The 20438-nt window shown below is 21.1% G+C and overlaps 1 protein-coding gene across 2 annotated transcripts in view; it reads left to right on the forward strand.

Moving 5' to 3' along the window:
• The window catches only part of LOC122504579 (metabotropic glutamate receptor 7-like), a 330791-nt gene that overhangs the window by 292120 nt on the left and 18233 nt on the right, over positions 1-20438 (forward strand). Inside the window, exons 10-12 of one of the 2 annotated variants that reach the window (XM_043615752.1) lie at positions 3945-4071; positions 4507-4593; positions 5045-5156. In XM_043615752.1, coding sequence (XP_043471687.1) covers positions 3945-4071; positions 4507-4593; positions 5045-5156 — 326 coding nt within the window. The remainder of the gene's footprint in view (positions 1-3944; positions 4072-4506; positions 4594-5044; positions 5157-20438) is intronic. The other variant, XM_043615753.1, reaches the window with a different exon arrangement.

Genomic DNA, 20438 nt, shown 5'->3' on the forward strand with positions numbered 1-20438 from the left:
ATGCTAAAGCAGCAAAAAAAGGCAGATTGAGCAGAAAACGAAATTGTAAAAAAAAATTTATCAAACCCTTGGAATATTCTTTTGTTATTTTTTTTTTTTTTTGCTTCTTTTCGAAAGCAATCTGTCGCACAAACGAGTACTTTTAGAATTAAAAATATTCACTGTACGAGGTGAGTTTAAATTTTTTATGAGGGAACACTTCTATTTCTTTAACATTAAAAGTATAGTGTTACTCAGAGACAGAAAATATTACATTTTCATTTTTTAATCAACTTTTAATAAATCAAAAAATTTTTTTTTACTGATAGAAACCACGAACTGAAATTTATTGTCAATTTTCAAAATTACACTCGATTGGAATAGGTGAAAGAGGGACATTTTTTTTTTTTAGAAGAAAAAAAATAGTGAATTTATTTCTCAGCTAAAATGTCACTGGGGAAATGGTTAATTTTCAAGAACGAGTAATGGACGAGACGGTTGAGTTTATTTTTCTCTTCGTTACATCCTTGACTCCACTTCAGGGAATTTTCTCCCCCAAAAAGGCATTTGTTACAAACTTGCATTTTTGTTTACCCTAAGCGTTTTATTATACGCAAATAATTACTATTTTTGTATAAATAAGTAATTTCTCACTTAAAGAAATTTGGGGGTTTTTTCTCTTCTTTTTTTTTTTGGAAATATTTTATTATTTTTTATTTATGTCGAGAGCACAGTTGCGTTTTGAAGAAAAAAAATCCATTCTAGTCGATGGTTTTTCTGTTCGTGTCTCTCGGTGGCTATAAATTTTTATACGTTTATGTTTATGGCGCAACATCTTCTTCTGGGGCGGTAAAAATGTAGAGCGTAAACCAAAAAGCATTTTTCTTCGCGATGCATATACATATATATATGTTGTCACGGCTAATTTAATTCTTGATATTTATAAAATAACTCGAATCGCTCAATTTTCCAAACTTTTACAATATTTATGAAAAGAAAAAATTTTTTGAAAATAATTTTTATACAAAAAAAATTATTAGGACAAATATTTTTCATAAAAATTATATTTTTCTTTAAGAAACCTACATAGAATTTTCTTATACATTTTTTCTATAAAAATGACAGAAAACTTTATTTTATAAAATATCTTATAGAACACTTTTTATCGAATATATTTTTTCTATGAAAACTATAGAAAATTTGTTTCTACAAAAATTTTTATAGGACATTTTTTATCGAATGCATTTTTTCTATAAAAAAATCTTGTAGAAATTTTTTTTTCGAATATATTGGAATTAATTGAATTTTTGGAAAGAATTTTATAAAATTGTATTGAAAATAATTGAATTCTTGCGAATAGAAATTAAATAATTAAAAAAAATCATCAATTTTTTGAAGAACTGTAGATAATTAGAAATATTTTTAAAATGATTGATTTCTCCAAAATTTAAAAAATATTTGTAGAAAACTTAGATTTTTCAAAAATATTTGAATTCTAGGAAATATGTAATTAAAAATTATTATTTTTTTTTTTTGAGTAATTTTATTAAAAATGTATTACAAATTATCCAATATTTCTACGAAAAATTCTATTAAAATTTCTGAAAAATAATTGAATCCTTTAAGAGAATTTTATTAAATTTAAATTGTATTGAAAATAATTGAATTCTTGTGAAGATTTTCATTTTTTTAATGAAAATCATTCAATTTTTGTAAAAAATAAAAAAATGTTATTCAAATTTTTGAAAATAATTAAATTTCTGCAAAGAAATTAAATTATTAAAAAAACTAATAAATTTTTTGAAAAATTGTAGGTAATTAAAAATATTTTGAAAATGATTGATTTCTCCAAAATTTAAAAAATATTTGTAGAAAACTTAGATTTTCCAAAAATATTTGAATTTTATTATTTTTTGAAGATATTTGAATTTTAGGAAATATGTAATTGGAAATTATTTTTTTTTTTAAGTATAAGTAATATTTACTTGCATCAAATAATATTTATTGGAGTCAATTAAATGGTATTTGAACCAATAATTTCAGTATTTGAAGCAAATATCATTTAATTGACTCCAATAAATATTATTTGATTAAATTAAATATTTAATTGATAATAGTCAATTAATCGGTTATTTGAATCAAATAAATTTTTTTTCCAGTGTGTAATTAAAAATAATTGAAAATAATTGAATCTTACAAACTTTTAATAAAATTCTTATAATAATTACTTTTTTAAAAAAAATTTTTTATTTAATTTCAATTTAAATTATAATTTAATTTTTCTAAGACAACTTTTATTATAATTTTCATTTAAAACTGTTCTATTAAAATTTTTGAGAATTTAATTTTTTTCTTCATTTACGATCCTAAATATTTTTTAAAATTTGTTTTTCAAAAATGTTAATGTAATATTTAAAAAATTAATTATTTCCATTGAAATTTTACAAAACTTCAATTATTTAAAAACTTGAATTATATATTTTGATAATTAAATTAAATCAAAAAAATTATTATTCTCGAGTAATGAACGAGATTTTTTGTCTATATTACATTTTAATTAAAGTAATTCATTTTCATTTCTAATTGTTGTTTTCGTTTTTTTAATTAATCTAATGAAAATGGAAATTTTTTTAAACTAAAAACAATGAAGCAGTTTTTCTATTGTAAAAAAATTGTCATTCATTCAAATTGTCGCAAACATTGCGAGAAAACGCGTCTATTATTCTTTTTTAATTAAATTTACTAAATGAGACAAATTTACAATTAAGAAAAGAGGGAAATTAGGACGATTTTTGTTGTCTTAAAAAAAGACCATTATTATTGTCTAGAATAAATCGGAACAGTTTTTTATTGAACAGAAAACGATTTTTGCTTCTTTTTTTATTTTTTCGCTCCGATATATATATACATATATTTTTTAAGAGAAATTCTCTTCAGCGGAAGTGAATTGAAAGTGACATGGAAATCTTTGATTTGGTGAGGTTTCGAAAAGGCTGAATTGTTCTGCGTAAATAGGACGAGTGATTCAATTGTTGGAGCAATCTAAATTATTTATCGATCCGAAGTTACTTCAGTTCTTGTTCGATTTCAGTTAACATTGGTTGATGGTGGTGGTTTTTTGTTCTCTTATTTTCTCAGGTCGAATTCTGACTCCTCCAACTTTTTGTTGCATTTTAAAACAGCACAAAAAATTTTATCTTCTTGTCTAAAAACTTCAGAACAGAATAATTTCAAAATACATTGATTTTTAATGTTTCGAATTTAATTTCAATTTCATTTTTAATTATTAAATTTATTTCTAAATTAGAATTGCATTCTGAATTTTTTAATTTTATTTGAATTATTTCCTCATAGAGGAAGTATTTCATTTCTAATTTTTATTATCATGTTTAATTTCAAATTTTATTTTGATTTCATTTCTGATTTTGAATTTCATTCAATTATTTTCAATACAATTTTAATAAAATTATTCTTCATAAAATTCAATAAATTGCTTTCAAAATTTTCAATTAAAATTATTAAGAAAAAATTCCATTTGTTTTAAAAAAAATCAAAGTAATTCTTCAAAAGAATTTAATTATAGAATTTTTAAAAATTTTAATAAAATTTTTCGCGAGAATTCAGTTATTTTTCTAAATAATAAAATTCTTTGAAGGAATTCTATTATTATCAAATTTTTTGATAAAATTCTTTGCAATAATTCGATGATTTTCAAATTCATTAATTTTAAAATTGAAAATATTTGAAAAGAAAACTTATAAAAAAGTTAAGAAAAATTTTGAATTGTGAATTTTATTTTGAATAAATGCATTGTTTTTTAAAAATTTTCTGCTATTTGGTTAATTTCTGATAATAAACTGAAAGTAATAATTGCATTTTATTTAGTGTTTCAGAAAGCGATCTCCATTAAGGAGATCCTAAATGGAAACTTATTGTCTGTCACGGGAATTTTTTTTCTGTTTCAGGTCGACAAGGGACTGAAATTAGATTTAACGCCGACGGCGATGCCTACGGATTTTACAACATTTATCAATATCAACGTGGTGAAGAAGGGCGATTCAATTATACACTGATTGGCACTTGGAAAGAAGTGTAAGAAAATTTACGACACTTGCATTTAACATATTTGCGTTTCAAAATTTTTTACAAAATTAATTTTCCTTCATATTAAATTAATTTTTCTCTTATTACTTTCTCTAGATTTTTCAAATTTTCATTTTCAATATTTTCAACAACAAAAAAATACTCAATTTCTTTCATATAATGTCAATTTTTCTATTATTTTCATTCGCAAATACATTTTTAAAAATTTAAATATATCGACCAAAGGAATTTTTTTTTTGCAAAAAAGAAAGAGAGAAACAGAAAGTTAAAAAATTTAAATTAGTTTGGTAAATTTGTTCTCAACATTCAGAAAGTTAGTAAATATTCTAGATGGAGAAAAAAAAACACCATTTCCATTGGCGAAAATTTTTCTCTATCGAGAATTCTAAACATAGTAACGTTTAATGAAACAAAACATTCCAGGTTTCCTTTCAGTAAACTCTCCATGAAAAAAACAGAACACAAAAATGCTACCAGTGGAAATGATTCTTTTGTGACTTCATATAACAGGTGAACCTGATAACTGTTTGTTTCAAAATAACAGGGATAGAAAAAAGGGGGGAAATAAAATTTGTTTTCAAATCAAATCAGAGGTAACAGTAAAGTACCAGTGATGAAAAATCTAGCAAATAATATTCTCTAGAAATTTTTAATTCCATTGGCAATACAAAAGTGAATAAATAAATAACAAATCCTGCGGTCTGTATAAGAATAAATATGATGCCAAATTTTTTTTGTAATATTTTTATATTTTCCGCATTTTTATTATTATTTTTTATTTACATGAATAGACGGGCTTGTTATCCAGTTTCAATTGTTTTTTTTTTAAAGTATAATTTTTTTCTCGAAATATTAAATATTTGTTTTTAAAAAGTCTTTTTAAAAAATGGAATCAAAAATTAAAATCCAAATGCAAAGGAAGGAAAAAAAGATTTCTAATTTTTGTGATATTAATATGCAGATTGGACTTCGATGTCAATTTGACTGAATGGGTTACTGGTCCTGGAGAGGTTCATGTTCCCCGTAGTGCTTGCAGCGATGATTGTCCTTTGGGACACGTTCGTAATTTTCAAGTGAGTAAACCATATTTTTTTAGTATCTTAAGCAAACATTTTTTATTGAACCTTTTTTCGAAAAGTCTATCAGTAATAGAAATATTACATATTTTTTTATTCTTATATAAATCAAATAAATTTCTCTATAGAAATGGTTCAAGAAAATATTTTTCAGAAAGTCAATTATTTTTGCAAAATAAAAAAAAAAATAGCAAATTTACCCAGGACAGTGTACGAAACTTTCTATTCAATTTATTCTTATTACGCAAGTTACAAAATTTATTATTTTTAAATTTAAATTTAAAATTTTAATTTATATGAATAAATTCAAATTTTAAATTTAAAAAAGTCACTTATTAATTAAATAACTAATTAATTATTATTATTATTATTATTTATTCAATTGTTATTCAATTCAATTCTTTTTAAAATTTTAGTGAAATTCTTCGAAAGAATTCAATTATTTTCATAAATCATTATATTTATCGGAACAAATTTAATTCTTATGGAAAATTTTTTAAAAAATTGTTCGCAAGAATTCAATTAGTTTCATAAATACTAAAACTTTTCCATAGGAAATCAATTATTTCTTTTAATTTCAGAAAATTTTTCCAAACGATTCAATTCTGTTTTAAAACTTTAATAAAATTCTTTGAAAGAATTCAATTAATTATTACTATTTATTCAATTCTTATTCAATTCAATTATTTTTAAAAATTTAATTAAAATTCTTCGAAAAAATTCAATTATTTTCATAAATTATTATATTTATCGGAACAATTTAATTTTTATGAAAATTTTTTTAAAAAATTGTTCGCAAGAATTCAATTATTTTTATAAATACGGAAACTTTTCCATAGGAATTCAATATTAATTTTTTTATTATCAGAAAATTTTTTCAAAAGAATCAATTCTATTTAAAAACTTTAATTAAATTCTTTGAAAGAATTCAATTATTTTGAACACAATTTTAATAAAATTCTTTAAAATACCTACAGTAGAGACTCCATTATCCGGACTAATGGATGCAGGCACTTGTCCGGATAATCGAAAATCCGGATAATCGAGTAAAGTACGAATTAAACAAATTTTTGATTCATAATTTTATGTACATATTTATTTGCATATGTATTAAAATAAGACTGAAACAAACTAAAACTTTTAAAGTCAACATTAATAAATATTTAGTTAGAAATATTTCAAAATATTTACATAAACATTTTCTTAAAATAATTAAAACACTTTAAAACGCAACATTTCGTGTTTGTTGTCGGGGAGAAATTTAAAATAGAAGTTAACGGCTTGAGACCTTATAAACTTTATATTAAAAAAAATTTTTTTAATTTTAAATTTGTCCGGATAATCGAATATCCGGATAATAGGGGTCTGGATAATGGAGTCTCTACTGTAATTCAATTTTTTTCATAAATAACAAAATTTTATACAAAAATTCAAATATTTAAAAAAAAATGTATAAAATTTTTCAAAAAAATTAAATTATTTTCATCGACAAATTTAATTCTTTGCAGGCATTCAATTATTAAATTATTTTCAATAAAATTTTAATAAAAATTTCTTGAAATAATTTAATTATTTTCAATTCAATTTTAATAAAAATTCTAGGAAAAAATTAACATTTTTAAATAAAATTCGTTTTCAAGAATTTAATTATTTTCAACAATTTTAATAAAAAACTTCGCTAGAATTAAACTATTTTCAAAATTAATAAATATTTTCAATTGATTTCAATTATTTTCATAAATTTTAATAAAATTCTTCGTGAAAATTCAATTATTTTTATAAATAACTTTTTTTCTTCAAGAAATTCAAATTAGTAAACATTTTTACTAATTCAAATTTAGAGAGTAGGTATTTCAATATAAAATATAGTTTGTACACTCTCTCTGCAAACGTAGGGTTCGAGACTTATTTTTATTAAAATTCTTTCCAAGAATTAAATTATTTCAGATTCAAAATTATAAATGTTGCAAAAATGATAATACTTTTTGTAACAAAAATATTATTTGTTATATTTAAAAAAACTTAATTTATTAACGCAAAATTATAAAATATAAAATGATTTCTGAATTTTTCTTGCAAAATAGTATTACAAAATACAAATCTTATTTTCTAATTTTGAATTAGTAAAAATCTCCAAAACATTAACCCCTTAGCAGTGTAGTCAAAATAAGCTTTTCGTGCCACAAAGGTGCAAAAAAAAATTATTTTTTTAATTACTTGATATTATTATATTTTATGTTTTCGGGGTCGCTGAATCAGAATATTTGATCAAAATTTTTAAATTCAAAATGGCGGCTTTAAAAATTTTAAAGTTTCCTAATTTGACTAAAAATGCTCAATTGGGGAGTTTTTGGGGTCGCTGATTTGGAATATCTTGTTAAATTTTTAAAATTCAAAATGGCGGCTTCAAAATGGCGACCGAAAAATTTTTAAAGTTTCCAGATTTGGCTAAAAATGCTCGAATTTTTAAAAATAGTGAAATCTTCACTAAGTTTAATTAACTTAGAAAAAAGTTATTTAACGTTATTTAAATATTATGTAATAAAAATATCATATGTATTATTAGTTATTATTTAATTTATTACCTATTTAATTTTTATTAATTAATTTTTTCTTTATTAATTTTATTTTTCGTTTCATTACTTTTTTTAATAATTTCATTTTTTTGATCTATTATTTAATTTATTATTTATTTAAATTTATCGATAATTAATTAATATTATTTATTTATTATTATTTAATTTAATTACTATTATTAAATTTGTCAATATAGATTGATTTTGAATATTTCACAATGTTTTAAAACATCGGACATATTAATTCCTCTGCTTTAAGTTTTAAGAACTAATTTGAGAACTTTAAATTTTTTTGGTCGTCATTTTAGAGCCGCCATTTTGAATTTTGAATTTTTGATTAAATATTTGGATTTAGAGACCTCAAAAACCCCCGAATGAGCATTTTCAGCCAAATTCGTAAACTTAAAAAAAATTTTGGTCGACATTTTGAATTTAAAATTTTCAAGAACGGATTTGGATTCAGCGACCCCGAAAACTCCCGAGTAGGCATTTTTAGCAAGATTCGTTAACTTTTATATATCTTTTTTTTCGATGCCACTATAGCGGTCATACACACTGGGGGCACGAATTATTTTTGCCTCTATAGACGTCAAACACTGTGAAGGGGTTAAATTAGAATTTCCTTAATTTTTGAAATTCAAAACATTTGCATTATTGAAAAATTATCGCACAAAAATTAGGAAACGAAATAGCAAACAAAAACTGCCAACTTTAAAATGATATCAGTCATCCGAAATACGATTATTAAAAGATAGATAAAATTTTCGAGTAATTTTTCTTTTTGAATTTTGTATCATAAATAAAATTGAAAAATTTAATAGGTATAAATTTTATTTTTTCTCTCTAAAAAGTTTAATCATTCTGAAAAATAGAAATTCTTTTTTAAAGAACTTTTTCGAGATTCCATTGGAATTCTTTTTCCAAAAGGTAAAAAAAAAAAAAAGGGAGAAGATTAGAGCCATTAAAAGTTTTCAATTCATTTTGACAATACACATGAAATTTCTGCCTTTTGTTGGCGAGTTATGTGTATTTTATAGCGAGAGCGGAAGCATTTGTGCGATAACTGTTGGGGTAATCGTGGAGGCTTGTGTAAATGCGGAATTGGTGAGGGTGTTAAGATCGTTTGCCAGGTGAAATGGTCTCATAAATTCGAGCCAGTTCTTTTCTCTTTCATTCTCTAATCGCAGCGAAACACGTTCGAACTTTAACTTCCTTATTTACAAGAGACAAAACCAATCGATTACTGAAAAGGTGGTATGGAAGAGAAGAGGTGAAAAAAAACGAGGAGAAGAAGAATGGAAGTTGAAGAAGCATAAGAAGCGAGGAATATTCAACAAAAGCCCAAAGAGAAATACGCAAAAGTCTGCTGCAGGAGGTCAAACTTGTAAATTTATAAGAAAACTTTTTCAAGCTTACTGTTCAGATAATCTAATAGAAAAGTACTATAACTAAAATTTGTTTGCAACTTTAAACTGAGTTCAATTTATGAAAAGTTTCATTTAAGGGACGTAACAACTTCAAATCGTTTCTTCTATGTTTTCTCTCGTATCAATTCCTTGTCTCTTACAAAACAGTTTTTATATTTTATTTTTTTAAATTAATTAATTAACTATAATAATTTGAATGTATTTTCATTCGTAAATTCGCTAATTTTCAAAAAAATTTCGAAAAATCAATAATTTAACAAAATTTTATGCAATTTATTTTTCACAATAATTCAATTACTTTCACTAATAATAAAATTTTTCATGAAAAATCAATTTAAAAAAAAATGTTTGATTCAATTCTAAGCAAGAATTTAATTATTTTCATAAATAATAAAACTCATCGAAGAATTTCAATTATTTTCATTACTATTTTAAATTAATAATCGAAAAATTCAGTTATCTTCACAAATAAAGTTTTCACACAAGAATTCAATTATTTTAAATAATAAAATCTTCATAATATTTATTATATTTCGAAAAAAATAATTATTTAAAACAATGTTTATAAAATTCTAATGAAGAATTCACTTACTTTCAAAAATAATAAAATTTTTTACAGAAATTCAATACTTTTTAAATATTTTAATAAGCTTTTCCACAATAATTCAATTATTTTCAAAAGTAACAAAATTCTTCTCTTTAATTCAATTATTTTTGAGAATTATAATAAAATTCTATTCAAATTAAAAACTATTCAATTATTTTCATAAATAATAAAATTCATAGCAGGATTTCAATTATTTTTAATACAATTTTACAGGAATTGCTTAAAAATTTAATTATTCTTAAAAACTTAATTTCAATTCCTCAACAAAAATAAATTATTTAAAAAAATGTTTTTTTTTAAATTCTATGGAAGAATTGAATAATTATTTTCAAAAATTGAATAAAATTGTTCGAATGAAATTAATTGTTTTAAATACAATTTTAATTAAAATTTTTTGAAAGAATTTAATTTTTTTAAATTTTAATAACATTTTTTCTAAGAATTCAATTATTTACACAAATAATTTTTCGAAAGAATTCAATTATTAACGATAAATAAAAAAATTACTCCCGAAAATTCAATTATTTTGAGGTATTTTAATAAAATTTTTTTTCAAAATTCAATTATTTTCATAAATCACAATATTCATCACAATAATTCAATTATTTTTGAAAATAATAAATTTCTTCTTGGAAATTCCATTATTTAAAAAAATTCTAATAAATCGTTTGCAAGAATTCAATTATTTTCATAAATAATAAAATGTTTTTTAGGAATTTAATTATTTTCAAAAAAATTTAATCAAATAAATTTGTCCTGAAAACATTGAAAATTTTTAAGGTCCTGAAAACATTCTAAGTTAAAAAAATTTAATAAAATTTCCCACAGACATTCAATTATTGACAAATTTTTTAATAGAATTCTTTGTAAAATTTAATTATCTTTAAAAACTTTTCGCAATTCAATGATTTTCAATATCTACTATTTTCATAAAATTTCCAAATAGAATTCAATTATTTAAAAAATTATTTTAAAATCTTTTATGAATAATAAAATTCGTAGCAGAAATTCAATTTATTAGCAGGATAAGAAAAAAGTAAATATTTTTGATGAAAATTAGGAAAAAGTCAAGAAAATAAATAATATGGAATGGAAATTTTGTCAATTTTGAGAAGTGAATAAAACGAGTTTTTTTCGTTTTTTTTTACATTAAAAAAAAATAAAAATAACCCACAAAAATTAATATTCAAAACAAACAAAGGAATGCAGATAATTTGCTAACGGAAAAGAAACTTACGATTATTATAATGTATGTATAGATATGTATTATGTTATAAATTTATAATTATTTTTATATTATAATTAATTCAAAATTGTAATGAAAAATGGAAATCATCAGAATTTTTTTTCACTTCTTTTCATTAAAAGACTAAAATTTTGTTAAATATTATGTTTTGTCAAATTGAAATTATGCAGATTTTTGTTCTTTACTTCTAAACAAAATTAGAAAATTGTTGAACAACTGTGACAAAAAAAATAGAAAATTGATTTATTTTGCATTATTTTTCTTTATGAATCACAATTTTTTTAACAAAAAAAAATTAAATTAAATTATTATTTTGTTTTAGAAAAAGAAGAAAAATATTTGCACAATTCCCATTTTTAATCTTATTTTTGGAACAGGATTTTCCACAGGAATTAAGACATTTAAAAATTTCAAATTCAAACCTTTTTTAAATTAAAAAACTTATAAAAGTATTTGTTATAAAACATGAAGATATCGATTGCTCCGAGTCGAAGACTCGGAGTGATCGATTTCTTCATGTTTTCTAATAATTAAAGATAACCGAGAGATAAAATCATTATTTTATATTATAAGAATATTCTGTTACTGTATAACTTCATTAAAATTATTTTCATCGTTTTAATTCAATTATTATTTTCTAGAATTTTAAATTATTTTTTATGAAAATTGAATTCTTTAAAAAAATTTTATTATTTATGAAAATAATTTTGAGGAATTTTATTAAATTTTTTAAATATAATTGAAGGTTCTGATCAAGAAAACAGTTATAATATTTTAAAACTCAAAACTCTCGATCTCTCAATAAAAAAAAAGGATTTAGAATTTCATTTTTTTTTGCAAGCCTGCAAAGAATTAAATTTGGTGATGAAAATAATTTAATTCTTTTGAAGAATTCTATAAAGAATATTCTAAAAATTATTAAAATTTCTTCGTGAAATTATATTAAAACTGGTGTTTTCCAACAAAAAATTAAATTAAAAATTTTTAAATTCTATTATTTTTAAAATTGCTAATTTCATTTTAAAAAGTAAATATATAAGAATTAGAAAATTTCCGAAGAAAAAAAAAATTTAAATTTACCAAATATTATAAAATACTGTAAAATTAGAAATTTTGACATATTTTTACTTATATCGTATAATAATAAAAAAAAGCAATAATTTTCCTCTCGTTTCTTTATTTTGGCGAGACATATTTTATGATATGATTTCGCTGACTGCAAGCGAATTGCATCGCACGGCTTTACACACAATATCACACAACTTGGAAAAATTCTTCAACTAGCAGTTTCGATGTGCTAGAAGGAGGGAAAAAACTGTCATCGTCCTGGTATCAGGAATATCGCTTTTCTCGGGCATCAACGATATTAAAGTAAATTGGAAGTAGATAAAAAAAAAGGACATATTCAGCCAAAGAAGATGATACGTTACAATTTTTCCATGTTGAGAAGAAGAATTTCTTCGAGATATTATATAAGAGAAAATATCCCCAACATAAGTTTTTGAAAGAAGAAACTTTTTAAAAATCGTTTTCTCGTCAATTTATCAATATTTCATTGTTTTTATTTATTGGCGATGAAAGGATTCTTCACGATGCAAAAAGTTTTTTACACATAGCTATAAAAAAAAGACGAGAAATTGAAATAACTTTCTTAATCGAGTTCTTAAATTTTTCTATAATCATTTTATGAAATAAACCTGTCATTTTGTTGTTTCTTCTTTTTCTTGAAATATAAAAGTAAAATAACTTTCTATCAATTTAAAGGAAACATTAAGAGAGAAAGATATAAGAGTTGAGTTTTCCTTCCGGTTTTCAAAGTTAAACAAATCGACAGAAGTTAATATCGAAACAGGAAACAACTCACTCTCTCAAACTCGGACGTAATCCCGCCAAAGGGAAGTAAACAACACATTTGAAATACTAACAGTAACTTCGATTATTGCGGTTTGAATATTGCACTTGACTTTCGGTGACTAACCAGCTGTTAAATTATCTCTCGACAATTTGTCACAAAATTAGCAATACCATTCAATGGGACAATGGAAAATTAGTTTCCATTTGTTCAAATAGCAATATTTGCAAATTCCATATATAGCAAAACAAAGATAGAAAAAATTTTCTAATTACAACAAATTTTTACTCGCTACAAAGGTTGACGGATATTTAATATGAGAAAATATTTTCCTTTACAATTTAATATTATATTACTTTTTAATAAAAAAGTTTTTAATTAACAGAAACTATTTTTAAAATATATTTTCAAATTAAAAAATTCTTTCACTTTGAAATTTTATTATGTGTTCACTTTATTTTTTAAAGTTAATAATCCTAAAATTAACAATACGAGAGAGTAATAATATTTTATTAATATTTTACCTAGTGCAAATTCAAAGTTCCATACACCACACTCATTCAGTTTATGATCTCGTAACCCAAATACAATTGTTTATTGAAGCGACAGAATGACGCCATGTGCTGAATAGAATATTCTCAGAAATAAACATTCAGGAAAAGTGTAAATAAAAATTTTCCAACTTATTTGTTTAGTGAAGAAAGTATTTTACAAACAACGTATTTTTTCCGATGTCGATATTTTATCTACAAAAAAAGTTTTTTTTTTCTCTTTAAATATTGTATAAAAATAAAATATATTTTAAATAAAAGTGTACCGAGAAAGAGAAAATAAAATAATGTTAAATAAAGAATTGAATTATTAATGGAAAATAAAGTAAAGGTGAAACGAACTTTAAAAAATTGTATAAAATACTAATAAAAATATATTTTAAATTTTTAATGTAGTTTTTAGTGCAAAATTTTCTCGCTTTCATTAAAAATTGCAAAAAAATAAAATAATAATAAAATACAATAAGAGTCTTTTATTGGCCCCATTTGTGTAATAAATAAATAATAAATCAAATGAAAAAATATAATAAAAATAAATTACAAATTCTATAACTTAATGTTTAGTTCAGATTTTTTCTAAATCAGGTTTAGAGAATAAATTTTGCAAATAATATTTAGAAATTATTATATTTTTCATAATTTTGCGTGTATAAGTTAATTTTTAAAAAAAAATTTATAAATTAATATAATTAAAATTTTATAAATATTACTATAACCTTATAATTTTAAAATAATTTAATTTTTACAGAAGAAGAATTTTATTTTATTATAAAAATAACTGAATTCTTTGTTATATTAGTTTGTTATTAAAATTTATAAAAATAATTCAATTCTTATGAGGAATTTTATTAAAATTTTGAAAATAATTGAATTGCATCGAAAAACTTGTTACAATTTTTTAAAATAATTAAATTGTTTCGACGAATTTTATTAAAATTACATTGACATAATAATTGAAACCTTATAAATAATTTTATTTAATTTTATGAAAATAAAATTTAATTGCTTATAGAAATTTCTTAAAATTTTTGAAAATACATTAAAGAATTCTATAAATTTTTTTGAACATCATTCAATGTCTGTGAGATTTTATTAACACTGTAATGAAAATAATTTAATTTTTGCAAGAAATTTTACTATTTTTTAATTTAATTGAATTTTTGCATAGAATTTTATTAAAATATTTTACAATAATTGAATTTCTTTCAAGTAATTCAGTTATTGTATTAAAATTTATGAAAATAATTTACTTCTTTTGAAAAATTTGATTATCTATAAAAATAATTGAAAACATCTGAAAAATTTCATTGTTTCTGAAAATAATTAAATTCTCGTGAAGAATTTCATTATAATTGTTGAAAATAATTAATTATTATCTCAAAAAATTTCATTTTTGAATAAATTGATTTTTTTGAGAATTGTTATTAAAATGAAATAATTGAGTGCCTACAAAGAATTGAAAATAATTAAATTTATTCTAAGAATTCTATATAAATTTTTTATAATAATAATTGAAATCTGTAAGGCATTTTGTTATTTATGAAAAAAATTGAGTTCTTCTTAAAAGTTTTATTATTTATGAAAATAATTGTATTTTCTGGAAAATTTTATTATTTATAAAAATAATTAAATTCTTTCGAAGAATTTTACTAAAAATTTTAATATTTATTAATATCTTGAATACCATTTGAACTTTTTCGAGGAATGTTATTAAAATTGAAAATAATTATTTTTAAGGAAAATTGACAGTAAAATTTCAACTCATTTTTTTTAATATATTTGAAAATTAAATTAAAAAAATTGTAACATATTGTAATAATAAAAAATAAATTTAAATCCTAAATAATTTCTTCAGTCCCTGAAAATAAATGAATTCTTTCGTAGAATTTTATTATTTATGACAATAAATGAATGCTTTTGAAGAATTTTATAAAAATTTTGAAAAAGAATTGAATTCTTAGGAGACATTTTATAAAAAAAAAAAAAAAAATTTCAAGAATATTATTCATATTTTTGAAAATTGTAAATAATAATAATTTATTAACTACACTAAAAAAAAATTTATTTGATTCAAATAACCGATTAATTGACTATTATCAATTAAATATTTAATTCAATCAAATAATATTTATTAGAGTCAATTAAATGGTAATTGCTTCGAATACTGACATTATTGGTTCAAATACCATTTAATTGACTCTAATAAATAATATTATTTAATTCAAGTAAATATTTACTTGATAATAGTCAATTAACCGGTTATTTGAATCAAATAAATTTTTTTTCAGTGTAAGAAATTAAATTTTTTAACAAGTGGATTTTTTATATTCTTATTATTGTTAAATTATTCAAAAATTTAAAAAGAAAAAATTTGTTAATTTGCTTGATAACAGTTTTCTGTATTTTGTTCTTTGGGATATTTTTTTTCTGGTTTTTGGATTAAAAAAAATGACCGAAAGTATAAAATATTAAAAATTTTTAATTGATTTCCCGGTAATTGAAATTAAATTGAATTAATTAAAAAAAATATTTTTTCTTTGAAATTCTTTTATTTCGCACTATTCGATTTTGAACAAATTTATATTCCCTGAGAAGAGAAAAATGTCTTCTCTTCTTTTTTTTCGTTCTTGGAGAAAACAATAAAGGAAAATTCCTCCAAAGAAGTCTGACGACTTTTTATTGTAATGATATCCTAAAAGATCCATATACGTTTCGATGGATAAAACGAAGTAAATTGCATCAATTTGTGAGAACCCACATTCCAAGCACACACATGGAGAGAAAGAGAATTGAACATGACTGTAATGGGCATCATATGTCAGTGCGGATATCGACGATAAAATCACGGTTGTCAATAGATTCGCGAATTACTGGCCTAAAGCGAATCACGAAAATTACGAGCGTATCACTGTAATCATTACTTGAGCTATAGGTACTATATGTACATAGCAAAATTCTTGATATATATACATATATATAGTTCTCACATTGTTCAAAGAACAAAACTTTCGGGTGGATTTGAGAGTCAAGCCGTAATTAGTCCCCTCTGGTATATTTATGCTCCTGTGATCAAAGTCTCATTTTATTTTCAAAACTATTTTCGAAAATATTGTTTTTTTAATTTTCCTTTCTTTCCTTTTGCGTGGGAAATCATTTTTTTTTTGTTTTACAAATTAAAAACGCTTTTTATCTAAATTGCTTTGTAATAAAATTTCTTTTTATTATAAAAGAGCAAAAAAAAATTGTAATTTCAATATTTTTTGAGGTCCAATTATCAAAATAGCTTTTGAAAATAATTAAATTTCTGCAATTATTTATAATTTCTTCAAAATTGAATTTTTTTTAGTGTTTTCAAAAAAAATTTAAATTAGAAAATTTTTAAATTCTATTATTTTTAAAATTGCATATTTTATTTAAAAAAGGTAGTAAGCTATAAATAAAATAAAATAATAATAATATATCTATAAATATAATTGTATTTTTGAAGAGTTCTATAGTTGAAAATTTGGAAAATAAATAATTTGAATTTTCAAAAAAATTTAGAATTAAACTGATTATTTTTCGGATTGTTCCAGTGATACCTACTCGAAAGTTCAATTATTTTATTTTTTTTATCAAAAATATCTTACATTCAAGTTGCTGTTAGAAATATCTTATGGCGATTTTTAAACGAATTGTTCAAATAATTCTTAATTTTTTTTAAATTTAAATAAATACTGTTAGAAAAATTATACTTTTTTAAAAATGAAGAATTTCCATTAAATTTCAAAAAGAAATTTTTTTAAAATAATAGCAAAAAATAAAATTGAAGAAAAATTTGAAATAAAAACAATAAAATATAAAATAAAAGAATTGAAATAAAACAATAAGAAAATAAAAAAAAATTAAAATAAAAAAAAATTCACAAATGGAAACGTTGAAAATTAACAAAAAAAAAAATTGCTAAAAAAACACTTCTAAAAAATTTTGAGAGGCCAATATATTTAAATCATCACTGCAGCAATGATCTCAAGTATCTCGTGTTCTTTCTACATACACATATATACTATATACCATCCCCGAGGTTGTGAGCTTTAGCTTTTCAATGCAACTACATATTATGCATACATACATAAATTTATATCAACACATATGTGGGCGAGAAGAGAAGAAAAGATACTCAAGGGAACGACCTATAGATTCTCTGAAAATAGTCACCGACAGGTTTTCTATAGCGAATAAAAGCTAAAAAGGAAAATTTTCTCATGAAAAAGCAAAGAAAAAAAAAAAAATCTCATCACTTTCGAAAAAATTCGGAAGCATATACCTCAAAAAGGAAGAAATAAAAAAAAATTGAATAAAATGTAGATCTCATTTTCTGTCTCTCGAGAGTGAGAGAAAGATGGTCAATGAATAGAGGAAACGTAGTCAATGAAATATTTCCTGCTTCCCTAACCGATATTGAATAAAGAGACCCTCTGCTCTTTACAAGATTTTTTTTCTCTTCCCTTCTTTTCGTTTTTTTTTTTTTACAAGAATCTGCTCTCTCAATGGTATCCTCAGAAGCTATAATAGACCATTCGGAAAATAAGGTGGGGAAAAATTTTTTTTTCAACCCCCTCCTCAGGAAAAGATAAAAGATAATAAAAGGAAATGATGTGTAAAAATAGCCATTTTTAAAAATTTTAATAAATTAAGAAACAATAATTTTAACCCTCGCTCCTTAATTGAAATTTGCGAATTCGAAAACCAATAAGGCATCTGGAAAACAAAACCGAATAATAATTAGATATTCGGTTTTTTTCAATTTTATTTTGGCTTTTTTCTAATTATGTTGACCGTTTAAGATTTTTTGAAAGTATTTCTTTAACTATTTCTTTATTAATTTTTCTTTCACTTATCGTATTTTCTTATTTTATTTCTTTATTTAATTTTTTTTACAATTTCGAAAACTTTTTTTCCAAGACCTTTTTCCCAAAGGTTTATAAATCACAAAAATAAAGTAAAAACTCAAGGGGATTAATTTTATTGCTCAACTTGTAGTGTATGAAATAAATAAAGTAAATTAATAAACAGATATTTTTTATTATAATTTGTATAATTATTTTGTCTATTTACTATTTCAATTATTTACTTATTTTTAATTTATTTATTATTAATTTTATTTATTTATTTATTTATTATTCTATTTTTTATTCGAACTTTTTGGTCTTCTTTCTTATTTTATTTCTTTCATTTTTCATGTTTTTTCCAATTGTACAAAAACATATATTTTAGGAAAACTTAAAAATTTATGAATAATTCTCCTGAAATATTATTCAAACAATTTCTCAAGAATATTTCTGAATTTGGTTTGATTTCCAATTTCAGAAAATCGAGCAATTTTTTAATTACTTTAATGAAAAATATATTAACAAATCCTAGATAATTTTTATGTAAAAAATTTTTAATATACTTTTAATTGTACATATTTATTATTTAAATTTATTTTGTTATTTTATTTGTTTCTCACTTTTTACTTTTCATTTTATTACAATTCGATGGAAAAAATTTTCTTTTGAATATTTTAAAAATTTTTCTTAAAATTGAATTCTCATAAAGAATTTTATCAACAAATTGTTAAATAATTAAATTCTTTTGACGAATCTTAAAAAAAATTTTAAGAATAATTATTATATTTTTCGAGGAATTCGATAAAAATTGTATATTTAAAATAATTATGAAGTTCTGCGATAAATTTTAGTATTTATGAAAATAATTGAATTTCTGTAAAAAATTTTATTATTCATGAAAATAATTGAATTTCTGTAAAAAATTTTATTATTTATGAAAATAATTGAATCTCCTGTAAAGAATTTTATTATTTATGAAAATAATTGAATTATTTCGAAGAAATTTATAAAACATTTGTAAATAATTGAATTTCTGTGAAATTTTTTTTTATTTATGAAAATAATTAAATGTTTATGGAAAATTATATTGATTTTAAGATTTTTTCAAAATAATTGAATTCTTTTGAAAAATTTTAATAAAATAGTAGATATTGAAAATCATTGAATACAGAAAAATTTTTTTAAATAATTGAATTTCTGCGAAGAATTATATTATTTATAAAGATAAAATGATAATTTTAATAAAATTCTTGTCAAGAATTTAATTATTTTCATTGGTAAATAATAATTTTCTTCGAATGAATTCAATTATTCTCATATTTTTTGATAAAATTCATTGCAAGAATTCAATTATTTTCATAACTAATAAAATTCTTCAAAGAAATTAAATTATTCTCAAATTTCTTGATAAAATTCTTTGCAGGAATTCAATTATTTTCAATATTAATATTAATTTTAAAATTAAAAACAAGTATTTAAAAAGTAAAATATTTAAAAAAAGTTAAGAAACAAAAATGCAAACAATTAACTTCAAACTGCGAACAAATTACCGGAATACAATGATTATTAATATAGAAGAATATTCCTCGTAAATAATTTTAGAATAAATTCTTTTAAAATTTTTCTGACATCATTTTCTCTAGAATTTTTTAGAATTTAATTTAAATATAGATTTGAAAAATTTTACAAGAAAAAATTATTTTATTACAAAAATTAAAAAAAAATTTTTGTATTTAAATAATTCAATTCTCGTAATTGAATTCTGAGAAGAATTGAATTCCAAAATTGAATTTTGAAAAAATTGCAATTGTAATTTTTAATTAAATTTCAAAAGGTTTTACATTTAAATTATTTGAAATTTCAATTAAAATAACTAGCAAAATGTTTTTTAAATATTTTTTTAACAAAAATATTGAAGAAGTTTTGAATAGTTTAATTAAGAAATTCTAAAATTTGGTGATTCAAGAATATTAATTTAAATTTTTTGAATGTAATTAAATTAATTGAATCAAATAAATTAATTGAGTCTAAATTAATTAATTAAATTAATTAATTTGTTTGAGTTTAAGCAAGATCAATATAAATAAATTAGATATGATTATTATATTATATTTTCAAACGTTATATATTTTTCTGATCTTCATTACAA

Source organism: Leptopilina heterotoma, unplaced genomic scaffold (assembly GCF_015476425.1).
Source record: "Leptopilina heterotoma isolate Lh14 unplaced genomic scaffold, ASM1547642v1 Lhet_305, whole genome shotgun sequence".
NCBI lineage: Eukaryota > Metazoa > Arthropoda > Insecta > Hymenoptera > Figitidae > Leptopilina > Leptopilina heterotoma.